Source organism: Procambarus clarkii, chromosome 31 (genome assembly GCF_040958095.1).
Source record: "Procambarus clarkii isolate CNS0578487 chromosome 31, FALCON_Pclarkii_2.0, whole genome shotgun sequence".
Taxonomy (NCBI): Eukaryota; Metazoa; Arthropoda; class Malacostraca; order Decapoda; family Cambaridae; genus Procambarus; species Procambarus clarkii.
The window spans coordinates 24,920,557-24,947,084 of NC_091180.1; the positions used below are offsets into that span (position 1 = coordinate 24,920,557).

A 26,528-nucleotide genomic window follows, 5' to 3' on the forward strand; every position below is an offset into this window, starting at 1 on the left:
GGCTACTGAAAAATAAAACCCTAAAGTTTTACTAATGATTTTTTTTTTTTAATGTAAAATGCAGTTTTTTATAAGCGAGATAATCAGAAAACTTTTAATTTATAAAAAGTTATTGTTGCATTGCATTGAATGAGGTTAATGAAGTGCTCTCATAACCCAGAAATCTTTTAACCCTTCTCATACTATATTGATCAAGATCTAACGCAGACCGTACCGCATTTTTAGCAATTATATAGTCGAGTAATGCTGGGCTCTTAAGCCACTTTAGTATTGCTTCTGATGTTACGCATACTGCGGCCATGGTCATTCGTGTTGGCCCCTAAATCCAGAAGCAAATTTCTTACTCAGATTTCTACCATCATTCATAATGGAATCTGCAACTATTTCAGAGCTAACTGGTTGGCTATTACTGTACAAATAATATACCATCAAACTTGTCCTATCCCTGTGGTGTTCTGTCTGCTACCCCAGGAAGTTGGGAAGCATCTTGGGTTAGCCAATATACTTGCCTCATGATTAACTGGTGGGCACTTCATGAAACTAATACCTGCACCTTGCTGCCAGAACTGCAATTTTCTAACAGTTGCACAGCTCATAGAATGTCCTGATTTTCAGGATGATTGAAAATTTTATATCCCTCCCTTACAGTTACCTTTGAATCTTGGGTCCCTCAATGAAATCAAAATCATTGGTGGATCAGGTTCCATTGACATCACTAGTGTTATCTTTCTGCTCTCGTAAAGGCATCCTTCCAATATCTAATAACTTTTTGACTATTGTATGACTGTTCTATTTAGCCTGGGCTTGGTGCTTTTGATAATTGCTTGAAGAATGGATGTATGGAACATTTTATGTTAAATAAATGCAAACTCTAGCTTTTTCAGCAGATCAACACGGTTCAACATGCACACAGAAATATTTAATTGCCAAATTGGATTGGTAAGAAAAGTGAATACTTGTACCCAAGTCTATGTACAGTAATGTGGAGTAAAGTTGACTGCTATACAAAATGCTAGCCATATAACACAATTTTTATGAATATTTTGGTGGCTTTGTAAACGGATAAAAATCATCGTTCATTTTAAACAAAGGGATTATAGAGTATATATATCTTGAAACCAATTTAACTTCAGCATAGAGTATAAATTTTCAATTTGGGATATAAAATATTAATCTTTTGTACCAAAAGATTTATTTATAAATTACAAATATTTTGCATTTAATATGCAACATACTGATATAAAAGCAACCATCTCAGTTACTGTCCAAGCATAACATGCATTATCACAGTTGTACCAAATAGTGTCGAAGTCTTGACATCATCTTTTCTTAAAACCGTATTTCTTCCTTTCATAGAAGAGATCAGTCTTGGATGACCCCAAGTTGACAATCTTTGGGCAACCATCCCGATCTTTCTCCAGAACTGTGCACTCCTTACAGTAGTACGCGTCAGACACACCTGGGGGGGGGGGGTAAATACAATTAGCACTTCAGTACTGTATATGCAAATTAAAATATTTCATACTAAAGTCCTTGATTGTTATATTTTATTAGGTTTTGTTATAGCTTACAATCACTTTTAAATGTAAAAATGTGGTTTTGAACTCGACTGATACATATTTAAAAGCTGAATGTTCATCAGAACTGAGGACATTGCCAATCATCTTGATTAGTAATTTGACTATTAATAGGACACTAATAAGAGCACAGTGCTTGATAAAATTCCTAGGAAAAATAGCAGGCCATTACCAAAGTAAATGGTAATGGCCTGAACTATTTAGGAGTTGCAGGCCATACTGAGAAATGCACATTTTCTCAGTTGTATTTTGAGAATCGTCTGAATATTGAACTCTAACTTTTAAAGATTGTTAATACGATGAATACAAAAATATGGATACAGGCCTGTGAGGTATTGCTTTGCTTTGATGTTATTGGACTAGTTAGTGATCAATGCTAGACCTACCAAAATCTTCACATTATTCAGACAATACTTAATATACTCTAGAGAAAGCTTTGTGTATTTTTCAGCCAGACGTTTCCAAAGTGCCACAGAACCGTAATACAATGCAGTGATATATATGAATGCTTAGTGATACAAATTTGCTATACTGTAATATTTTATGATTTTTCAAAGCCTCTGAAATATGAATTAAATGATTATCGCAAATGATGTATGTACTGTAATATCAGCATACTATTAGTTGTCTGCCCCCAGCATCTGATGATATAAATTATTGTAATTTTTGTTTAAATGAAAGTGTGATTTTTAAAATGTTATTAAGCCTAGACAATACTAAAACTTCCAACAATAAAAATCTAGTAATTATTTATGATAGTCATTACAAGGGTTAACCAAGTGTAACCATATTGATAGACACAAATTTCTAATGCTGTGTGTTCTTCATGTAACACAAATAAGTAGGCAAAATCTAATTTAATTATTGCCATTTCATAGCCTAAGCCTCAATCTAAGGGCTCGATGAACAAAAAGCTGGAAAATATAATCATTGCACATTATTACCAAAAAGTAACATGGCAGATTAATAGGATGCTTGAACTTAAAATTTAAAAATAAAGGAGTAAACATTGAAAAGCAGCACTGTGTAATTTAATATTGTATAGCCCTATTATTCATTTTTTCAAAGCTAATGAAAGTCAACAGTTTTATAGATGTGTGATTAAAATTTGGCTACTCAAATGTCTAAATGTTTTTAAACATTATTGCTGTTTATAAAAACAGCAATAAATTACTAAAGCTAATTTGTGCTTATTATTGATATTCTGCATTATGATTAAACCACAGCATAAATGATGGATCCCTGCAGCGATACATATAAATTAAAACACTTTGGCAGACATAAGATGCCTGCTACTTTAAAGTATAAAACACAATGTTATTGTTTATGATTGATAATTGTAGCGATTAGGCTGCTAGGTCCAACAGCCACTTTGTTACAAGCCCACGAGATGATTTGTTGCTAGCCAAGAGAATATAATGTAGTCTCAGTGTGCATTCAGCACTGAATGTTTAGATATACCTATAGCCACATATATTTACGCATCAAAGTTCTATATACTACTGTACTGAAAACACAGTATTTGACAGAATACTGACAATGAAGGACACAGTTCCCCCCCCCCCCAAGGTTCCAAGCCTAGGAACACAGCACCATACATGCTTGGCAGTATACACAGCAAGCACCGTGCTGCCACTCACAGTGCCTGGCCAGCACTGTAAGGACCTACCGGGCCCTCCGCAGATGACACAGCGACCCTGGTAGGAGCCGTAGTTGCACTCGTCACATATCCTCACTAGTGTGCATGGCCGCACGTACGAGTCACAGATCACACATTTCCCGTCACATTTCTCACACAAGCGCCCGATGGCCACTCCGGGCTGCTTCCTGCAGAAGATTAAATCGGGATGATGCTTTGCCATGTCGTCCTAATGTTAACACGTATGAAAAAAAATGAAGCTAATCGATGCGAGGACGCTCGGGGGAGAGAAGCGTCCCGGCTGAACGTTTGTAGTGGTGTGGGCAGCGTCTGCCGTCAGCGGCACCCTCGGCACGCACATCCACACCAGCGGGGCGGGGCCCGGCGCGCGCACGCCCCAACCCCGCCACCTTTAAAATCACCAACACCACCCAATGAACAAGTTATGATTTGTTTCATCATAAAGAATGCGCATATTAAATTAAGGCCTGCTGACTATTTCTAAAAAAAAAACTTGTTACATTTTTTTAGAAAATTCACTTTTTTTTTTTTAATTTTAATTTGTTTTGTTGGGGACATGATTTTTTTTTGTATTAACAAGCTTCGGTATAGCCCCCTAACACCCGCATTATTAGGGGGCCTGACAGCTGAGTGGACAGCGCTTCGGATTCGTAGTCCTGAGGTTCCGGGTTTGATCCCCGGTGGAGGCGGAAACAAATGGGTAGAGTTTCTTTCGCCCCGATGCCCCCTGTTACCTAGCAATAAATAGGTACCTGGGAATTAGACAGCTGCTACGGGCTGCTTCCTGGGGGTGTGTAACAATAAGGAGGCCCTGGTCGAGGACCGGGCCACGGGGAGGCTTAGCCCCGAAATCATCTCAAGATAACCTCAGGATCTCAAGATACACAACAATGTGCTGCTACCCTATTCCATTTGAAAGATTACACAGTTTAGATAAAAAAAAACTAGCTTTAAGTTGATCTAATATTCCCATCTCACAGGATGGTTAGTCATACATGGAATCAGGGGCCGTAAATACTTGCCTTACTACAGAAAACAAATCAACTCTGACTAAACAACAACTTCAAGATTTTCACAAGAGCTAAGCACTGAATCATGTAAACATTACGAAGCCTGTATTTACTATTTGTGTCTGCAGAATCGAATTATTTGCTCATGGACCCCGCCTTTCTAACCAATCTAATTTTCATATTATGTCTACTACATATATTTCTAACACACACACACACACACACACACACACACACACACACACACACACACACACAGGTGAATACAACTAGGTGAATACACACACGTACGTACGTACGTCCAAGGATGCAGCCCGTAGCAGCTCTTTAATTCCCCAGGTACCTATTTACTGCTAGGTGAACAAGGGCATCAGGTAAAATAAACTCAGCCCATTTGTTTCTACCTCGACCAAGACTCGAACGCGGGGCTCTTAGGACTACGACCCCCGAGCGCTGCCCACTCAGCTGTCAGGCTGTATGGGTACTCGCCTAATTCTTCTTGTGTGGGTTGAGCTTCGGATCTTTGGTCCCGCCTCTCAACTGTCAATCAACCAGTGGACAGATTCTTGAGCCTTTTCAGCTCGGTTATATCTATAATTGAAACTGTATTTGTTAACTACTGATACCGAAAAAGGTCTTTCTGACGTCCCTGTGACTCATTTGGATACTGAGCTTCCATCTGTGTCCCCTTGTTCGTGTACCACTCATGCTAATAGTTTATCTTTATCTACCCAGATAAAGATAAAGAAAGAAGGTTTCTTTCTTCCTCTGAGAATTATATAGGTGTTCACGTATCTTCTAACTCTTCCGTTTTCCATTGCCTTGAGGTTTAGTTCCAGTATTATGTCCTCGTAGCTCCACGGGAGACATCTCCCGTCACGCAGGGCGCAGTCGCACCTCCACAGATCTCCAGTATCAGCTCTTGATACTGGTAATGGCTCAAAAGAGCCACCGCTCACGGGCTAGTCATGCCCGTGCCACCTTTTGGGTGGCTTAATCATCATCAATCAATCTCGTAGCTCACACGCACGCATATGTGTACTTACCTAGTTGTGCTTGCGGGGCTTTGAGCTCTGGCTCTTTGGTCCCCGCCTCTCAACTGTCAATCAACGTGTGTGTGTGTTTAGAGAGACATATATGTAGTAGATATAATGGAGGAAAAAATGGATTGGTTAGAAAGGCGGGGTCCAAGAACTCGATTCTACAGACACACATAGAAAATACACACCCACCCACCCTGAAACCAGCAACATCACAAACAAGAGGACACACATTCAGGCTAAGGAAACAAAGGTGCCGAAAAAAAATAGATAGTTTTCTTGTGCGGAGTGGTAGACGGTTGGAACAAGATTAAGTGAGGTGGTGGAGGCCAAAATCGTCAATAGTTTCAGTGTTATACAACAAAGAATACTGGGAAGACGGGACACCACGAGCGTAGCTCTCATCCTGTAACTACAAGGATGTTAACCTCAAGGTAACCTTGAGGTGTTTTCAGGGTAGTCGTCGACCAGGCCTCCTGGTTGCTGGACTGGTCAACCAGGCTGTTGGACGCAGCTGATCGCAGCCTGACGTATGAGTCACAGCCTGGTTGATCAGGTATCCTTTGGAGGTGCTTATCCAGTTCTCTCTTGAACACTGTGAGGGGTCGGCCAGTTATGCCCCTTATGTGTAGTGGAAGCGTGTTGAACAGTCTCGGGCCTCTGATGTTGATAGAGTTCTCTCTCTGAGTACCTGTTGCACCTCTGCTCTTCAACGGGGGTATTCTGCACATCTGCCGTGCCTTCTGGTCTCATGTGATGTTATTTCTGTGTGCAGGTTTGGGACCATCCCCTCTACTATTTTCCACGTGTAAATTATTATGTATCTCTCCCGCCTGCCCTCAAGAGAATACAGATTTAGGCTCTTTAGTCTGTCCCAATGGTTTAGATGTTTTACTGAGTGGATTCTAGCAGTAAAGGATCTCTGCATGCTCTCCAGGTCAGCAATTTCTCCAGCTTTGAAAGGGGCTGTCATTGTGCAACAGTATTCCACTCTAGAGAGCACTAGCGTCTTGAAGAGTATCATAATTGGTATAGCATCTCCAGTGTGAAAGGTTCTTGTTATCCAACCTGTCATTTTTCTTGCAGTCGTGACGGCTACTTCATTGTGTTTTTTAATGGTAAGGTCTTCCGACATGAGTACACCCAAATCCTTTACATTGCTGTTTCGTTCTGTGTTATGATTTGACTGCGTTTTGTACGTGGTTTCTGATTTTATATTTTCATTTTTTCCGTAGCGCAAGAGCTACGGAAATTAATTACCTAAGCGCATTTAGGTAATTAAACACCACGCACGTTCGTGTTAGGCAGTGATGTGGTGGAGGCAGACTCCATACACAGTTTCAAATGTAGATATGATAGAGCTCGGTAGGCTCATGAATCTGTACACCAGTTGACTGACAGTTGAGAGGCGGGACCAAAGAGCCGAAGCTCAACCCCCTCAAGCTCAAATGTGTTGAGTACACACACATTGGTTCTTTGCTGATCACCAGCGTGTGTATACTGGTAAATATACGTAATTAACGGATGTCCACCAATCTCCACCATAATATATTCGAACCTCTATACCCAGATATATAGCTTTTAGTTCCAGGTCATTGTAGATAAATATTCTTATTAGAATATCTTAAATAAGCACGAATGTCATTTTTCCTTACAAACGCAGTCAGACCCCGACTTAAAGAGGATGAGACCTCCAAGATGAGATAACAATGATGATAGATACGTTAGCGATAACGCATCAAGAGGCACTCTGCCTGGCCGAGGTCATGGCTGTTAGCGATGTCAGTCCTGCAGTTACTCTAGTGCCTTGCTGAGTGTGTGTCACGACGCCCACTATGCAACACCCAGCCAACCCTCCATGATCCACCTGGCTGTTGTGGGGCCTCGCTCGGATACATGTCTGAGGATGCATTCTATTTTGAGCTCCATTCGGAGGATTTCATTCTCCTCGCCGCCTTAAATATTTTCATATCATGTAATGCACTCGTGGAGTTAATTTCTTTAAATTGAGAGAAGTACACTGGCTGGTGTGGGAGTGTACTGTGCACTGGCCGGTGTGTGAGTGTACTGTGCACTGGCTGGTGTGGGAGTGTACTGTGCACTGGCCGGTGTGGGAGTGTACTGTGCACTGGCCGGTGTGTGAGTGTACTGTGCACTGGCCGGTGTGTGAGTGTACTGTGCACTGGCCGGTGTGTGAGTGTACTGTGCACTGGCCGGTGTGTGAGTGTACTGTGCACTGGCCGGTGTGTGAGTGTACTGTGCACTGGCCGGTGTGGGAGTGTACTGTGCACTGGCCGGTGTGTGAGTGTACTGTGCACTGGCCGGTGTGGGAGTGTACTGTGCACTGGCCGGTGTGTGAGTGTACTGTGCACTGGCCGGTGTGGGAGTGTACTGTGCACTGGCCGGTGTGTGAGTGTACTGTGCACTGGCCGGTGTGGGAGTGTACTGTGCACTGGCCGGTGTGTGAGTGTACTGTGCACTGGCCGGTGTGTGAGTGTACTGTGCACTGGCCGGTGTGGGAGTGTACTGTGCACTGGCCGGTGTGGGAGTGTACTGTGCACTGGCCGGTGTGTGAGTGTACTGTGCACTGGCCGGTGTGTGAGTGTACTGTGCACTGGCCGGTGTGTGAGTACTGTGCACTGGCCGGTGTGTGAGTGTACTGTGCACTGGCCGGTGTGGGAGTGTACTGTGCACTGGCCGGTGTGGGAGTGTACTGTGCACTGGCCGGTGTGGGAGTGTACTGTGCACTGGCCGGTGTGGGAGTGTACTGTGCACTGGCCGGTGTGGGAGTGTACTGTGCACTGGCCGGTGTGGGAGTGTACTGTGCACTGGCCGGTGGCGGGAGTGTACTGTGCACTGGCCGGTGCGGGAGTGTACTGTGCACTGGCCGGTGCGGGAGTGTACTGTGCACTGGCCGGTGCGGGAGTGTACTGTGCACTGGCCGGTGCGGGAGTGTACTGTGCACTGGCCGGTGCGGGAGTGTACTGTGCACTGGCCGGTGCGGGAGTGTACTGTGCACTGGCCGGTGCGGGAGTGTACTGTGCACTGGCCGGTGCGGGAGTGTACTGTGCACTGGCCGGTGCGGGAGTGTACTGTGCACTGGCCGGTGCGGGAGTGTACTGTGCACTGGCCGGTGCGGGAGTGTACTGTGCACTGGCCGGTGCGGGAGTGTACTGTGCACTGGCCGGTGTGGGAGTGTACTGTGCACTGGCCGGTGTGGGAGTGTACTGTGCACTGGCCGGTGTGGGAGTGTACTGTGCACTGGCCGGTGTGGGAGTGTACTGTGCACTGGCCGGTGTGGGAGTGTACTGTGCACTGGCCGGTGTGGGAGTACTGTGCACATGTGCACTGCCTGGCGTGGGAGTGTACTGTGCACTGGCCGGTGTGGGAGTGTCTGAACCTAAACACTTAACATAACCTGTACCTCACTGTACATAAACTTCAATATACTGTATAATATTGGTACTGTATATAAATGAGAATAAATTATTTTGACTACACATGTTAAATTTATTAATGTGTCCCTGGGTCAGTATCCAGCCAAGACTTTTTAATACTCGGTGCTAGAGTAACACACACTGACCTCATGACCCCAGGCAGATATCTTCAATTCTATCATACTCTTGTGATTACAGTTCATTCTTGCATCATGACTCTTCACAAGCATTCTGCATCATTTGTGCATTTTATTTGTGGCTGTTAGATGGCAAGAATAATGTTTAGGTACTGTACAGTATGTACAGTACATGTTTTTTAAAAGAATGGAAGTGGATTAAGCAAGTCTAGTGTAACTATACTTTCCCATTAAAGCTAGCTTTTGCAATGAAAATTCACTCTGTTCTAGTTTTTATTGAAATGCAATACAATATTGTAACCTGGACTTATTGTGGCAAATATTGTTTGGACAGTATAACATGAGTAGATTTTGTTATACAGTATAATCAAATCTTCTGGTCTGATAAGATAGGCTTGATTGTAATATTCTTGTTTACAAAATTTGAGTTACACTATACAGTACAGTATATACAAAATGGTGAAAGTACAATATCAGAATATTTGTGTGTGAATTTTCTTTCAGTATGTGGGATACAAGCCTGCTTTACTCTAAAACAGTGTAGTGTACTATGTACAGCATACTAATGTTTAGAGGATAGGTTGATACTTCATACTCTATACTTTTTCTGTTAGTAATGTGTTGCTAAATGTTACTTTTTTTACATTTGTTGCCAATAGTGCATTATACATATACACAATTACTTTGTTGTGTTGGTGTAAACTGTTTTCGCAAAGTTGGTGACTGTTGTGTTTTATAGACACAATACTAGTGTACATAAATCTCAATAATTTTATGAATAATGATTTATAAATGTTTCAGATGCACGTGAACTCGCTCGCCAAGAGCTGCACTCTGCCCTACGTGAGTCCTGCAGTAGGGGAGATGTCTCGCGGGCCAAGGCCATCCTGCGGGATCTCGGTGCAGAGGCTCAGATCATCATCAACTCTGCACCTAATGGCTCCAACACGTTACTTTTCAAGTATGGGTTACTTTAATTAAAGTCTAATGTGTAGTTGGATTATTTTGCTCTTGGAAAAATAAAAGATATTTATATACAGTATTTTTTTATGTATTTTTTGGTGTGACTAAATATTTGTTTTAAAAAGTTAAATGATATAATTTTCTTAAAAAAAAAAAAATATGATTTTTTGTTTTCTTCTAATTATTTTGCTATTGCTTAATGGTAACACTAGATGTAAATATGAAATGATACTTACTTGGTTTTAAGGAAGGTAGTCTCTCGGTATGTTCTTAAGCCTCTCGGTTAATCATTTCTTCAGTGTGATTTTGAGTTCTAGTTCATCTCTGTTTAGGTTTTTTCTTTGTAGTGACTGAAATCATAAGTACTTTAGTCAAAATAAATCTAATTAGTATATAATTTAGACTTTCTTTTTAATATTTTTTTAGTCATAGCTAATCACTTCATAGTTACATTCTTCAGTTATAGGCGATTTTTTTTTTATCTTCAACTATGTGTAATCTCTTCCTTGCATGTTCTTCAGCTACAGTATCTTTAACCTGTTTGAATGTTCTTCAGCTATAGTTAATTTTTTTTTATATTCTTTAATTGTAACTAATCTCTTCCTAGTACAGTACTGTATGTTTTCTGGCTAGGCTATAGTTTATTGTATATCTTAGCTGTAGAATATTCTATAGTTGTCAATGTACTATATATTATATTTTCATTAAAATATTTAATAATATAGCATACTGTATAAAGTATGCAAAGAATAATGCATGGTCAATTTGCAATGAGATGCAACTGGAGCTTTTTCTAATGTACTGAGCATGTAGCACCTGGCTTAGGCTTTAATTGAAGCCTTATTAATTAGAAAAGAAGCAGAAGATTTTTATGAAGATGTACATCATTAGGGCCTGTGAGGAAGGTCAGCGTGAGATGGTGCGGCTGCTGCTGGATCATGGGGCAGATGGCAGGATCCACCCTGTCACAAAATACTCCCCGCTCTATATTGCTTGCTACTATGGCCGCAGAGATATAGCTGAAATGCTGCTTAAGGTAAGAGGATAATGATAAAGCCTTCTGTTAGATGTAGTACAGTATGTCTAATTTAAAATAAATATTAAGGTTCAGGGGGCATCTGTAATGTGCACTTCTGTTAACCAAAATTTCCTATATCCCAGACCAGTTTAAAAATATGGCATTCTGTGAAGATGGTTGTGGTTATTATTGACCAAAAGATTGAAGTGATGGAGAAACGTACGTATGTGTGTGTGTGTATAATTGCCTAAGTGTAGTTACAGGATGAGAGCTATGCTCGTGGTGTCCCGTCTACCCAGCACTCTTTGTCATATAACGCTTTGAAACTACTGACGGTCTTGGCCTCCTCCACCTTCTCACCTAACTTGTTCTAACCATCTACCACTCTGTTTGCAAAAGTGAATTTTCTTATATTTCTTTAGCATCTGTGTTTAGTTAGTTTAAATCTATGACCTCTTGTTCTTTAAGTTCAAGATGTCAGGAAATCTTCCCTATTAATTTGATCAATTCCTGTTACTGTTTTGAACGTAGTGATCATATCACCCCTTTTTCTTCTGTCTTCTAGTTTTGGCATATTTAATGCCTCTAAGCTCTTCGTAGCTCTTGCCCTTCAGTTCTGGGAGCCACTTAGTAGCGTGTCTTTGCACCTTTTCCAGTTTGTTGATGTGCTTCTTAAGATATGGGCACCATATAACCACTGCATATTTCCAGCTTTGGTCTAACAAAAGTCATGAACAATTTGTTTAGTATTTTGCCATCCATGTACAGTATTTAAAAACAAGTCTGAAGTTAGAAAGTGTAGCAAAGGCCCCTCGCACAATGTTCTTAATGTGATCCTCAGGTGATTGTTTTCTATCTAGAACTACCCTTAGATCTCTTTCTTTATCAGACTTCTTTAAAGATTTCTCACATAATTTATAGGTCATCTTGATGATTTCGGGGCTTAGCATCCCCGTGGCCCGGTCCTCGACTAGGCCTCCTTTTTGTTACAGCCCCCCCAGGAAACAGTCTGTAGCAGTTGTTTAACTCCTAGGTACCTATTTATTGCTAGGTAACAGGGGTAAAAGAAACATTTTTGCCCATTTGTCTCCGCCTCCACTGGAGATCGAACCCGGAACCTCAGGACTACGAATCCGAATCCACTATCCACCCAGCTGTGAGGCGCCCTTTGTGAGGTTATGTGGGGTCTATGTTCTCCTATTCCACATTCCATAACATGGCATTTATTTACATTAAATTCCATTTGCCAAGTGGTGCTCCATATACTTTTTCTGTCCAGGTCTTCTTGAAGGTCATGGCAATCATCTAAGTTTCTTATCTTCCCTATTATCTTAGCATCATCAGCAAACATGTTCATATAATTCTGTATTCCATCTGGTGGATCGTTTATGTAGACAATGAACATTACTGGTGCAAGAATTGAACCCTGAGGTACTCCACTTGTGACCATTCTCTTGTCCGATACATTTCCTCTTATTACTGCCCTCATTTTTCTATCAGTCAGAAAACTTTTCATCTATGTTAGCTTACCTATCACCCCTCCAATGTGTTCCAGTTTCCAGAACAGCCTCGTATGTGGAACTCTGTTGAAAGCCTTTTTTAGGTCCAGATAGATGCAGTCAACCGAACCATCCCTTTCCTATAAAATCTCTGTCTCGATCATAGAAACTGAGTAAATTTGTTACACAGGCTCTTCCAGATCGAAAACCGTACTGACGATCTGATATTATATTGTTTGTTTCCAGGTGTTCTACCCATTTAGTTTTAATTATTTTTCCAATATTTTGACTATTACACTTGTCAATGATACAGGTCTATAATTGAGGGGGTCTTCCCTGTTGCCACTTGTAGATTAGAACTATATTAGCCTTTTTCCACGTGTCTGCTACAACTCCTGTACATAGGGATGCCTGAAAAATCAGGTGAAGTGGAATGCTGAGCTCAGATGCATGTTCTCTCAGAACCCATGGTGAAACTCCATCTGGCCCAACTACTGTACTTTGTTCTTACTTGGCTTCTTGAGCATATTTTCCACTTCGTCTCTAGACACCTTTATGTGCTCTATGTTGTTCTCTGGAATTCTTATTGTGTCTGGTTCTCTGAAGATTTCATTTTGTACAAACACACTTTGGAACTTCTCGTTTAATGTTTCACACATTTCCTTTTCATTTTCTGTGAATCTGTTTCCCATTTTCAACTTCTGGATATTATCCTTTACTAGCAATTTGTTGTTTATGAATTTGTAAAATAAACCTGGTTTTGTTTTACATTTGTCTGCTAGCCCTTTTTCAAAATTCCTCTCTGCCTCTCTCCTTACTGCTATGTAGTTATTTCTCGCATCTTTGTATTGCAGATATGTTTGGGAGTTTGGCCTTTTCCTATATTGATTCCATTTTTATGTCTTTTGGTCTCTGGCCCTCTCGCAATTTCTGTTGAACCAGTCATGTTTTCTGGCCCTGCATCTCTGTTTAGGTATGAATGTTTGTGTGCCTTCATTGTATATTTTGCAAATTTTGGCATACTTCCCTAGCATTTACTTACCTGCCTAGCAACAAGTCTGTCCAATTACACTCATTAAAATTTTTTCGAAGCTCCCTATAGTGTCCTCTCTTGAAATCAAGTTTAATAACTGTTTCAATGTCCCCATTTTCTTTTAGATGATATCTTAAGCATATTTAATGTCTAATATGATATGATCACTCTTTCCCAAGGGAGGAAGGTACTGGATGTCAAATATCTCCTTTCCCTGTGAATACTAGATCAAGTACTGACGGTACATTCCCTTCCCTCATTCTTGTGGCCTGCTTGACATGTTGATACAAGAATGTCTCGATGAAGTTTACAAATCTGCATGTCCAAAAGTCCTCTGTTTTTGCTTCATAGGCCTCCCAGTCTGTTGCTTAAAGTTGAAGTCCCCCAGTATCAAGAGTCGTGATTTATCTTTATCTGCTTGTACTATAATTTCTCTCATGATCATCATGAGGCACTCTCATTTGTCATCCAGTTCCTCCTTTGTCCATGTGTTGCTTACTGGTGGGCTGTAGGCATTTACAATTATCAGTTTATCATCCTGATTCCAAACCTGCAATGCCATTATGTCAACTTCTCAAGGATTTTTAAGTATTAACTCTCTTATCTTCAGGTGTTCTTTCACCAGCACAGCCATTCCTCCTCCCCCCCCCCTTCCTAGTTTTCCTGTCATGTCTCCAAACTGAGTAGAACCTTGGGAATACAACTTCATTTATAATATTTCCTTCAAGTTTTGTCTCTGATAATGTGAAAATATATGGGACCTTAAGCTAAATTATATCTTGCAACTCCAATGTTTTTTATCTAACTCCATCTATGTTGGTATATTCAATTTTCAGGAACATATTCTCTTTTTCCTTTGTTCTTTACTCCCCCTTCCATTAATGATTTTGTTGCCTTGTTTTTATGTACCATTTCACTAGCTTTCCAGTCCCTGACATTTTGTAGAAAAATAATTTCTGTCTTCTTCATTTCTATTCTCATTTAGATATTTTGCTTCAATGAGATTCATTTTCAGCTTTTCTCTGTCTTTCTTTAAGAGGTCTTGTCTTATTGATCAAAATTTGCCATCCTCATCACACTGCAATTCTAAGCACTTCCATAATATGTTTCACACCATTAAACGTCACCCTTAAGAGGCGGTTCTTGTCTTTCTCATATTTTCCTATCCTTCTAAATTTACTGACATTTTCCTTGGAGTTTAGGCCTTCTCCCAAACCTATTATTTTCTCTATGATTTTCATCTCTTCTGCTGCTCGGTTCATCCTTTGTGTGTGTGTGTTTGTTTTGCCTCTTTCCTTATATCACTACCCTCATTTTTCTTTCAAACAAGAAGTCTTCTGTTCAGTAGGTAGTGTGCCATTTATTTGTCTCGGCATAATTCAAAATGTTTTAAATTTGAATTTTGTGAGCAATTACCAGAATCATTTTAAAAATGTAATGAATGCAGTCTTCATACTCATCACTGAAACATTGTTAACCACATTAAGCAGTGTGCATAATGTGGTTAAGTTCATATTTAATGAAGCTACTTATTTAACAGTATCAATAGAAAGTGAAAGATGAGCTTTAATTTAATACCTTACAATTTCAACTATCTCAAATGGAAACAGTTACAGTTTGTAGTTTATGAGAAGAACAGAACAATTGATCGCCATTAGCTGATAGCAAAGATAACTGCAATATGTAGCTGGCTCGGTTCAGTGCAATAAATTCAAACTCTTTGCAAAATAGTGTGAAAATGTATTGCTTCTCAATAACAATGAACACTAAAACTACCACATGTACTGATATTTAGAAATTTAATTTTGTTATGGCATTTTGCCATTAATTTAATTTAATGGCTACTGAATTGAATCCTAAGCTATTTCTGTGCTAAATGGCTTTTATCCACACCTACATGATATTTATACAGTAATTTACTTTCATTAAGAGTTGGAATGGAGCAAACAATGAGCAGCCCCTCGTCCCTCTCATGCGTTGCCTCAACACAAACACAGTGAGTTGAAATAAAAGGTTTTTCTTCACACTAGCTGCAGTTAATACATTTCACACACCAGTACAGGTACCTTAAATAGGAGGCTGTCAAACATGCACATTAACAGATTCATTATTTAATATGAACAAAGAGAAGGTTACCTTGATTTCGGGGCTTAGCGTCTCCATGGCCCGGTCCTCGACCAGAGAGCATATTAGAAGCACACAGAAGGGATATAGTCAACATGACACAACACTCTTTCATCTAGTGTGTGTGTGTGTGTGTGTGTGTGTGTGTGTGTGTGTGTGTGTGCGTGTGCGTGTGCGTGTGCGTGTGCGTGTGCGTGTGCGTGTGCGTGTGTGCGCAATTACCTAAGTGGAGTTGAAGGATGAGAGCTATGCTCATGGTGATTTAATTACCTTTTTGTAGCCCATATTGAAAGACCTGATTTACATCAGATTTGAGATTTTCTGTGTCCTCTGTGTTATTTACTCTCATAAAAATCCTAGCATCAACTGCAAAGGATGATACTGTACTACGGTTTTTGCCCTTGTCTGTGTCAGATATGAGAATGAGAAAGAGTACTGGAGCAATTACAGTACCCTGGGAAACTGAACTCTTCACTGTTGATGGTCCAGATTTTACTTTGTTTACTATTGCATACTGGGTTCTGTTGGTAAGGAAATTTTTTATCCCTCTTCTTATTTTTCCGTTAATTCCTTTTGAACACATTTTGTGCACACTAACACCATGGTCACATTTGTCGAAGACTTTTGTGAAATCTGCATATACAGTATTACATCAGCATTTTGCTTGTTTTCCATGGCATCTAAGGCCATGTTATAGTGGTCCAGGAATTGTGATAGGCAAGAGCACCCTGTTCTGAACCCATGTTGTCCAGGGTTATGGAGATGCTATGACTTCATGTATTTTGTGATCTTACTTCATAATACTCTTTCAAAGTTTATGATGTGTGATGTTAGTGCTACGATTTCGCCTCTGCTTTATTCCATTTTTTATGGAATGGTGCTATCTCTGCAGTTTTTTTTAGTATGTCAGGGATAACTCCAATATCTAGGCTTTGTCTCCAAAGAATGTTAAGGGATTATTGGATTAGAATAATTATTATTGGATTGGAATAATCCAAACGAAGTTCCAAGAATCAGGGGCCAGGTGCAAAGTGCAAATGCATACTGTCTATGGCTACTTCGAAATCCAGTTTCGTTAGGGTGACATCTGATATATGATTTGATGATGGTACTGTATTACATTAATGAAGAATTTGTTTGGGTTTTCAATCTTCAGTATGTTTAGTCTCACTGAAGTTGTACTGTTGCCTCAGTATTTCATACTTTCTTGTTATTTGTGAAAGTTCCATCTCTCCTGTGCAGGGGCCCAATACTATATTGGGCCCTGCCCCAATCTTGAGATAGGGTGGGACTTTCAAGTTGTTCCATGATTCATTTTCTTGGCCTAGAGAGGGAACACTGTTCCCATTCCATTCTACCAGTAATTTCTTCTTTTTTTCTTAGTGGTATGTAGCTTGAGCACATTGCTAGTGCTACTAGCAATGTAGCTACTGATTTTTTTTTTCCAGGCACTGGTTCAGGGTGGCATTTTCTAGCTGTTCTTCTGAGGTTATTTCTATGAAGTCTTTGTTTATTTGTTCCCACTTAATCTATTTATTTTTAAAATTTAATTTGCTGAATTCTCCTCCTCTAGAATTTTGGATTGGCTACCCAGGTCCACTACCCATGTTTTTCTGAACTTCATTTAACCCTCAAAGCTGTGTTTCTGTGACTCGACCACTTGGTCACTTATTTGGGCAAGGACATCATAACCAGTGCAAGTTATATATCAGATATGATTCATAACTTTTTTATGATTTATAACCGGTGCATTCTCTCCATAACTCCAAGAAAAGACAAGGAAAAAAAATAGGGACAAGTATAAAATAGGGTATAGCATAAGGACCCTGAATAAGCTAAAGAAAATATTAAACCCTAAGCAGACAATGAGTCGCAATAATGTGGCTGAAGATATGATGACCAAAACACACACCAGAAGATGAACAAACGACGTTGTTTCGGTCCGTCCTGGACCATTATCAAATGATAATGGTCGAGGATGGACCGAAACATTGTTGTTTCTTCATTTCCTGGTGTGTGGTTTGGTCATCATTAAACCCTAAGTACCTTGGTGTCCATATATCCTATCCAAGTTTAGGTCAACAGGAGGAAAGATGTCTCAAGGTCACACATTGACGGGGAAAGCAAGGTAGATAATCAGTGGCAGATGTTCAGTTCATTAGCCAAAATCCAGAGATATTTTGTTGGCACATGTGATAGCAGTGTAAAATGCCTTGAGAATGGTGATTTTCCACCTGCTATGGATTGTGGGGTATTCCCCCAGTTGAGCAAGCTAAAATGATCTGTGGATGAACTGTGATAGGTAGGCCTTTGAAATGGGGAATCATGGTACTGTACATGGGTTAAGGAACAGAATATAAGACTGTGTTGAGCCTTTTTGAAGATGACTGAAGAGAACGGTCACTAAACAGGAAATGAACAGAAAATTGCAACCTCTCATTCCTCATTCTTTGTCAGAACTGTGAACAAGAGCATTGAACTAATGCAGTTGACAGTAACTGATACACCAACAGAAACAGTGTTCAATACCAGATACATACTGAAATGATAGAGATACCTACCTATCTGTTTTATCCGTTGTTGATTCTGGCATCAATGTCCCCCATGGCCCGGTCTCTGACCGGGTCTCCTAGATGATGGTCTGGTCAACCAGGTTGTTGGATGCAGCTGCTTGCAGCCTGATTTATGAATCACAGCCTAGTTGACCAGGTATCATTTGGAGGTGTTTTTCAAGTTCTGTCTTAAAAACCATGAGAGGTTGGCCCCTCACAGTTTTCAGAAGGAGAGTATTGAAAAGTTTTGGTCCCCTAATATTGATAGAATTCTCTCACATCATGCCTATTGCATCTGCGCTTTTCATTGGGTCTATTTTGCATTTCCTGCCATGCCTTCTGGAAACAAAAGGAGCACAGGAAAACAAAGACAAGATTTAGAGAACATCAGGGCTCAAGTGGAGCATAGCATTTGGAAAGGCAAAGGGAGACCAGGTGCTAAAACCATATACCTGAAGGAGAGGCTGTGCCACAGCTGCTTGGTACAAAGTGATGGTATTAGACATGAAATGTGAGAAGGTGCTTTGAAAGCTAAGATAGTGAAGAACAACAGAAGTGGCACTGGCATTGGAGGAAAAACATTCCAACCAGATCATTGTTATCTGACCCTAACAGGTATAGTGACAAGAGGCCACAGGAATGTCTGCCATAGTCTGAAAATATTGTATCACATCCCTGAAAGCTGCAAGCAGCATAAGTTGGTGTGAAATAGCACTATTTTGTTGTCCTAGTTATACCAAGTATGACTTGTGAAGTCTTAAAAGTGCTTGAGTAAGCTAGTTAGCATTTTCCAGTGACTCCCTAGCACCAGAATTACCTGACTGTGACGCTTGAAAATTATCCAGGTTGGGTGCACAATTTCATGTTGCACTTGACTGTCATAATCCTGTCCAATAGGAACTTCTGCTTTCTTGCCTTAGAGAACATCGCGTATCTTGCTCAGAATGGAGTTTTTAGTATTCTCTTAACCTGAATTTTTTGGAAATACACAGATTGCTGGTGAGTTTGGTTAGTTTTAAAATATAGTACCTATAGGTGACTAATGTATTGGGAGGGATGTATTTTGTAAGTGGGGGAGTTGGCTGAAGTTGTCTTGAGGAATCTCTAATGACTATTCTGTAGAAGTAGTGAATGTTAAAATTGTCGTCTTGGTAAACAATAAGCAAAAGTCCACCCGTTTTGAAGTGAAATTACCTTTTGAAGTGAATAATTTCCAGAAAGAACATAGTAGAGTACAGTATATTAAATAAAGGGATACTTGCGAGTTAAGATCAAAATTAAAATTAATACAGTAATGGCATTGTGTCTTAGGGAAAGATTATAAGTGTAAAATGCAGAACATAACAAGAATTAAGTTTCTAGACATCAGTGAACTAATTGTTTGCTGAATTTTTGATAGAGAAATACTGTAGCATGATTCCTAATCTATCTTACTATACTGTAATACTAAATTGTGATTTTCAAATAGAATATTGTACTACACTTATAAAATGTTATCTTCTAAATAAAGCTGCATATTGCCAACATTTAACAAATGTTATATGTAATCAGTATGTGAAGAAAATTATGAAATTATAGGGTCATATTTAAAGAATTTGTCTGTAGGCAGTAGAGTATTTTGTATGATGATCATGATATGTCGCTTAATTTATATATTAACAATGAATCGTTCCCAGCAAAGTAAAGGTGAATAATCTGTAATTGCAACAAACATCACAAGAAAAAGGTCTGGCATCTCATAACGAATGTGGAACTCTTTCCTGTAAAGTTTTTCAACTTTTCATTTCACACCACTCGCATAATTTATGCATTACTGAAGTTTCCTATTTTGAGTTGCATCTGCAATCTTTTTCAGAAATTTCCTGCCTTGGTGAGTGTGTCCACTGTAGAGCGATGGTTGCCACTACACGCCTGCATCATCAATGGCCATACAGCTGTATTAGAGCTGCTGCTCAAGTTCCCTTATCCAGATGATTCACTACGGAAATACTGGTCAGTCCTTATCTTTAGTATTTATTGTGTTTTAATTGTATTAAGTCTTATTGTGTTTGGTTTGGATAACCAAACACAATGATGAAATATACAATAGAATAGAGAGAGAGAGAGAGAGAATAGAGAGGGAGAGAGAGTAAAAATCACCTTCAAGTAACTTCCTAGACTCAGCAGTGCTTTACCCCACTGACAAAGTAATGCACACATCCGCTATTGTGCCAACTAAAAATGTTTGAGTCTTGGAAATATAGTACAGTATAAACACTAAGTTTTCCACCGAGTTATTTCTAAAATATATGTCTTCATAGTTTAATTGTTTATGAAATTCAATTTAATCATGCTGACTGGTGTATGATTGTCTTTCATGTAAACTTCTATGTATCAATCTGATTAACTTTCAGATTTGTAATAAAACAAAATTTTCTTTTTATTTTGCATAGGGACAAGACTGGACAATATGAATATGAAATGGCCTTTGACATTAACATGAAGGACGTAACAGGCCAAAGTGCATTGTACCTGGCCTGCTATGTTGGGAACCAGAAGCTTGTTGACCTCCTCCTCAAACACAAAGTGCAAGGAGTTAAATTAAAGGTCAGTATTTACTAGCTGCTTCAAATTTTGTATTGTTAACTTCATATGTAAGAAAGAGGTTTAAACCACTGTCGTAATTTTGTTACACTATTTTAATTTTATTTACTGTATATTGTATAGTACTAGTATATCTTTAATGTGGGTAAGAAGCATACATCAGTTGTAACATAGTTAAAAAATTCAGTCCTGCAAAGTTGGTGATAATGACGGTAATTCAGTAGTTATAATAAATTTGTTTGGGAAATTTTTAAAATGTTATTATGTTGTACTTTATCAGCTTATGAAAATATACAGAAAAGATTTAATCAGGGTTACTAAATGTTTTGTTATTGAATGAGCTGTATCATTTACACTATAAATGTACAGTTTCCTTCCTTATGGAAGGTTATCATACAAGATTAAATTCTACATGGCTTTTAACTTTGTTTTTCCTGGTCAATGCCTTAGTAAGCCTGTGAATACAGTGTATATATATTTTCTGTCCATTTCACTCAGATGCTCCCTTTCTCCCGAAGGCAAGAGCTTTTTATTTGTTTCTTTAGATAGGATTATGCCAGCCAGAACAGAGTGAAATTCTGTACCTGTGCAGCAGGGCTCTTTTCAAATGTCCTTTTGGGGCTATACTGAGAGCTGCTTCTAGGAGGATTACTCTCAAACACTGAAAGTCCTCAAGTCCTAGTTTTAATCTAAAAAGGCCTAACAAGTCTTTCCTTTTATAACATAGGACACTGGCCATAGCATCTCTTGAAGCTTTTTGGGATAGGCCTTAAAGCAGACCACATTTGAGAGGTGTTGAATGTATTAGTAGATGGCCTCTCTTGGTTTTAGCTGAACTGAGCTGACTAGTGGATGGACAAGACCTCTTCCTAGTGAATATGTGATATATTCAGTATTTCCCAAGTAGATTAGTTTGCATTCATGAGGAGTCTGTAGTTCCCTGTGTGTGGCTCCATTCCACAATTTTTATATTATTGCAGTGCATTACACAAATCACAATAGCGTGATGCATCAAATGAACACAGCCACAAGGGTGGAATAGTTGTGGCACAGTCGATTAAGGCGCGTCTGGGATCCTCTCAGACATAGGTTCGAACCCTCATCACGGCCCTTGTGGATTTGTTCATTGCATTGCATGCTTTGCATCTCAACAGAAATCAATGGGAGATGATTTATCTGTTTCCACAGCCCAAGCTGTGTGGAGTGTCACTGTTCTTGCATTTCTATGATCCGTTCAGCCATGCTTCCCAGCCCTTCTCTGCAAGTGTCCCAACTTTACATCATCCCCTGACCCTATTCTCCAAGCCCATTCTGCTCCTTCCTCCTCTTTCAGATCTTTGGCCCTCTTTGTTACACACACACTTTAAAATGATCTGTTCATCCTTGCTTGCAGAGCTTCTGGGGAGGCTCTATCACCATCTCCACTGGGATATTGTATTATGCTCCACTTGTTTTTTGTTTCTAGTTCTCTGTTTATGTCCCATTATGAATGGAAATGTATGCATTACAAAATTGCTTCCTTTTCAGCTGCTCTTTTTGAGCCTCTGCACCTTGACTTCACCTTTGATATCACTAGCCCTCTCTTTATGAAAGTCTGTTAGTAAGTTCTTCCAGATCCATATTTATATATATCCACTATTGGAACCACCAGGTCTTTCAATATGGTGTTGGACTTCTTGTATGGATAGGTTTCAGGTATCTCCTTTCTTTGAGGCTCTCACCCTCAAGACTTTGTTTCTGCTTGTGCTGACAATGGGCTACGGGGCAAGTGAGTTTAATTATCTCCTCATGAGTCCTGTTTGTATAAATTTTTGTCATGGAGATGCCTTCATGCATATCCAACCTAATTAAGCTTCTTGACAAGGAATGAATAATGTTCTTTTAGGAGGTGCCCTGTGTTGAGTTGGACCTGGTTGACACTTCCACGGTCTCATCATGCCATATGTCATGTCACTGTTTCATTCTCGATAGGTACAAGTGATATCTTGCTTTCTTATTCCACACTCGTCATAGTGCACAATAAGAAGGCTGGATCTTTCGGCTGCTTCACAGAATATTAAGGGTCAGTCAGGGTCGGGTATCCTTGGATGCACAACCTGCAGAAGTTTCCACACTTAAGGCATTCTTCTTGGCAATGCTTTTTGCTTATTCATGCTCGGGGAATTTGGAGATCAAATCCCTCCTTCACTACCTACATAAGGATTGGTCTGGGTGCCCTGTGGTGATGTTTCGAGGCAACTGTCTGCTTCCTACCCCTTCAGTTTACTATGGCACTACTCCGCAGGGGAAGTGACTCGTACTAATTTTTCTTTTCACTTCGTTTCCACTTTAGTCAAAGAAAGCATTCCTGTGGGAATCTTAGAATTTGGGCCCTTGCACAAATATGCAAAGTTCCTTTTTGAGCAGGACACTTGGATGCTACCATTTCCTCTCCTGCTTTCTTGATTTTCCTGTTCAGATTTTTGCTTGCATCAGTCAGAATGTGGGAAGCTCAAGGCAGGAAACATGATGTTAGTATTGGTGCTACAATCTTGTGGTGATCTGGTGAGCCAACTGGTAGGTGATGAAAGAAATCTTCTAAGTCAGTCAGGGTTTGACAGGGCTTTGAGGGTTTTAGTGAGCCATCTTGAGGTCACTCCATGCTGAAGTGAGCTTTTCTCTTGTGCCTTCTTAGCAACAGTATGACTTGATACTTTAAAATACCCCTATACTGTAGCACTGGTGCAGAATGCCACCCTGCCCTGTCTGTCATGACTGTCTACTGAGATCAGAAAGGATCTTCTCTGTAGGAGAATCTGAGTGCCCTATTCAGAAATGAGCTTTTAATTTTGACTGAAAGCTCAATTTTGTAACTTTTCAGACCAAAGAAGAACAGGAGAGAGAGAGACATGAAAAGGAACAGGACGACAGTAGTAATGACTCAAAATCCAGTAGTAGAGAAAACACTAAAACCAATATCAACTTAAATGTAGACTTGGTGGAGAAGACTGATGAAGTAGCCAGCCCAACTAAGCACAGGATTTCTGGTGGTATTCAAGCTCTAATGTCGAAGTTAAACCTTGTCAGGACAGATAGCAACCAAAAAGACAACATGATTTCACCACTTGACATTGATATGTACTGTAATAGTAACACGGGTAAGTGTAGAACATAATAAATTATTGTACTACAGAAACATAATACAACCTCTTTGTAGGCTTACTGTTTGTGTTCATTACTCTAAGTATTATTTTGTAATTTAAGATTGTGCTTGGAATAGCTTTCATACATGTCTGATATAGAAAAACATTTCTGAACAAAGTTATGAGTTTTAATTATATTTTTCTGCTTAATTATTAAGTAAATAATAGGTTCATTCAGAACTCTATAAATGATGGAAGATAATTTATCTGGTTAAATTTTTTCTAGCTATATTCGTAATTAAAAAAATATTCACTTCAGAGACAGCGTTACACATCGCAGTCAAGAACAAGCATCACAGCATTGTGTCAATGCTTTTGACAGCAGGAGCAAACCCTAACCTACGTGTGTACCTGCCTGATGATGAGATGGCCAGGCTCGCTGAAGACGAATATATTTTCACGGGTAAATTAATATATTATTGTTTGTCTTAAATTTTGATTTCTCATATTTCTACAAGTCCAGTACCTGACATACACTAATGTTGGAAAAAATGATAATGAATGAGGTAATGGCATTTTTAATTGTTGGTTGTGGAGTGTACAACTTTTAGTGGTTATGCACTAAAAGTGAAAGTGGTTGGGGTTGTGGAGTGTACCAAGTGCTGGCAATGAAGAGTATGAGAATGAGAGTACTCAGAATGAGAGTAGACTTTTAGATGTAAATACTATTTTGCCTTTGCCTAAATACTTTCATCAGATCTAACAGAGATACATAATGATAGTGCTTATTCTGGAGGAGGAAGAATAGGATAGGTCAAGGAGGTTAAGGTAATTACCTAAGTGTAGCTTCTGGAGGAGAACTACACTTGTGGTGTCCCATCTTCCCAGTACAGTACTCTCTCATGTGATGTGTTGAAACTACTGATGGTTTTGGCCTCCACCACCTTCTCACTTAACTTGTTCCAACCGTCTACCATTGTTTGTAAAAATTAACTTTCTAATGTTTTTTGTGGCAACTGTATTTCCTTAGTTTGAACCTATATCCTGTTGTTCCTGAAATTTCAGTTTTAAAACATTCTTCTTTGTCAATTGTGTCAATTCCTTTTGCTATTTTGTATGCAATAATCATATCACCTATTTTGCTTTTATCTTCTAGCGTTCGTATATATAACACCTATAACCTCTCATACAGCTCTTGTATTTTTAGTTCCGGAAGCCATTTACAGTTGCGTGTGTCTGCACCTTTTCCAATTTATTGATGTGCTTCTTGAGATATGGGGACCATACAACTACTGCATATTCCAATATTTGGTCTTACAAAGGTCATGAACAATTTCTTAAATATTTTGCCATCCATGTACAGTATTTAAAAGCGATTATAAAGTTGGAAAGCTTAGCATACACTCGCCACATATTGTTCTTTATATGGTCCTCAGGTGACAATTTTCTATCTAGAACCCACCCTTAGGACAGGTCTCTATCAGAATTCTTTAAAACTTTTTCACAATGTGTGACCTGTTAGCTCCTATTCCACATTCCATAACATGGCATTTATTCACATTAACATCCATTTGCCAAGTGTTACAGTATTTGTCGATGATTCTCAACTTATACTGAAGCTAAAGGTGAAAACGTATGGTAATATAAGCACAGAAATTATAGTAGATTGTAATCATGAAGCACAGCACAATTTTCCTAGGGTCGACTGCACTGGTAGAGGCATGTCGTAACCGAGACTTGGGTATGCTGGACCTGCTGCTCAAGAGCCACGCCAGGGATGACGAGTGCAAAGCTCTCTTCATTGCTGCCCATGCCAAGGATGAAATCATTGTGTCCAAATTACTGGCACTCAAGGTTTGCAAGTTATAACATGTAGTCTATTTTGAGAAAAGGTATTACGCATTGGTTATTTACCATTTATTCACAGTGTTAAATGAAGTAAAGTAAAATAAAATAAATGCTTCTTCAGTCTTTGCATTAAAATATCACAATGCCCAAGTTAGAATATACAGAGTTCCCCTAATTATCCAAATTAACTGGAGCTATCTCCACTTGGCTAATCAAGAGATCATATCATTTGTAGAGTTGGACAATCTGAAGATATTTTTTAATTTTGAAAATATACAAAAAAAATTAATGATATGAGTAAGTATAAAAAGTAGTTTTTCTGAGTTTCTCAGTTTTGGCCCCTAAGGTAAGATCTGCTGTGTCTTCTGTATAAGTATTGTGATAATTTTGCAGTTTTTTTCTACAAATTGTTGCTGCAGGTCAATTTCATTTGTTGCAGGTCTACAAATTGTTGCTTTTGAAACAGTCCCTGCAAGGTCCTAGATGATGCTAGAGGATACCGGAGTTTCAATACAGCCCAGAATGACCAACAGAAGGCACATACTATGTAACTTCACGGCCATGTAAAAATTCTCCCTTGGAATCAAACTCTGTTTCTTCCCAACTGCCTCCTGCTTGCCCAGCAATCTCGTACTCCAAACTACCAACAGACTGTAGCACTTCACCCATAAAATAGTTTTTTGGGGCCCTAGGAAATTTCACATTATTCTTGAAAAAACAAAAACAAATAAAAAGCTGCAAACAGAAGAGAAATAAGAAAGATCATTATAGGCTGATGTTTAAAAAAGTGCTTTTAATCCATATTTACAGCTGTATTTCTAGGCTATTACATTTGGTTGGCCCTAAGGCAAGGCTAGCATATAGAAGAAAAATGAACTGCATAACAAAAAATACACAGGGACACCTACTTGAAGCAGTATTGAGA

The 26,528-nt window shown here is 39.4% G+C and overlaps 2 protein-coding genes across 13 annotated transcripts in view; one reads left to right on the forward strand and one right to left on the reverse strand.

Annotated features, from left to right (window-relative positions):
- The window catches only part of Lrrk (Leucine-rich repeat kinase), a 111,580-nt gene that overhangs the window by 16,021 nt on the left and 69,031 nt on the right, over positions 1-26,528 (forward strand). For 5 of the 12 annotated variants that reach the window (XM_045743241.2, XM_069334566.1, XM_069334567.1 and 2 more), the window contains exons 1-9: positions 7,077-7,262; positions 9,663-9,822; positions 10,716-10,860; positions 15,305-15,370; positions 19,906-20,042; positions 20,483-20,636; positions 23,494-23,770; positions 24,075-24,218; positions 25,455-25,609. In XM_045743241.2, coding sequence (XP_045599197.2) covers positions 7,184-7,262; positions 9,663-9,822; positions 10,716-10,860; positions 15,305-15,370; positions 19,906-20,042; positions 20,483-20,636; positions 23,494-23,770; positions 24,075-24,218; positions 25,455-25,609 — 1,317 coding nt within the window. In that variant the 5' untranslated portion in view covers positions 7,077-7,183. Of the gene's footprint in view, positions 1-7,075; positions 7,263-9,662; positions 9,823-10,715; positions 10,861-15,304; positions 15,371-19,905; positions 20,043-20,482; positions 20,637-23,493; positions 23,771-24,074; positions 24,219-25,454; positions 25,610-26,528 lie in introns of those variants that run through there. The other 7 variants (XM_069334563.1, XM_069334574.1, XM_069334564.1 and 4 more) reach the window with 4 other exon arrangements.
- On the reverse strand, positions 1,176-3,542 carry Phf5a (PHD finger protein 5a). Its single transcript, XM_045743245.2, has 2 exons — positions 3,247-3,542; positions 1,176-1,459 (listed from the first exon to the last, which is right to left on the reverse strand). The coding sequence occupies exons 1-2, from the start codon at positions 3,437-3,439 to the stop codon at positions 1,320-1,322; spliced, it is 333 nt and encodes a 110-aa protein (XP_045599201.1). The 5' UTR covers positions 3,440-3,542; the 3' UTR covers positions 1,176-1,319.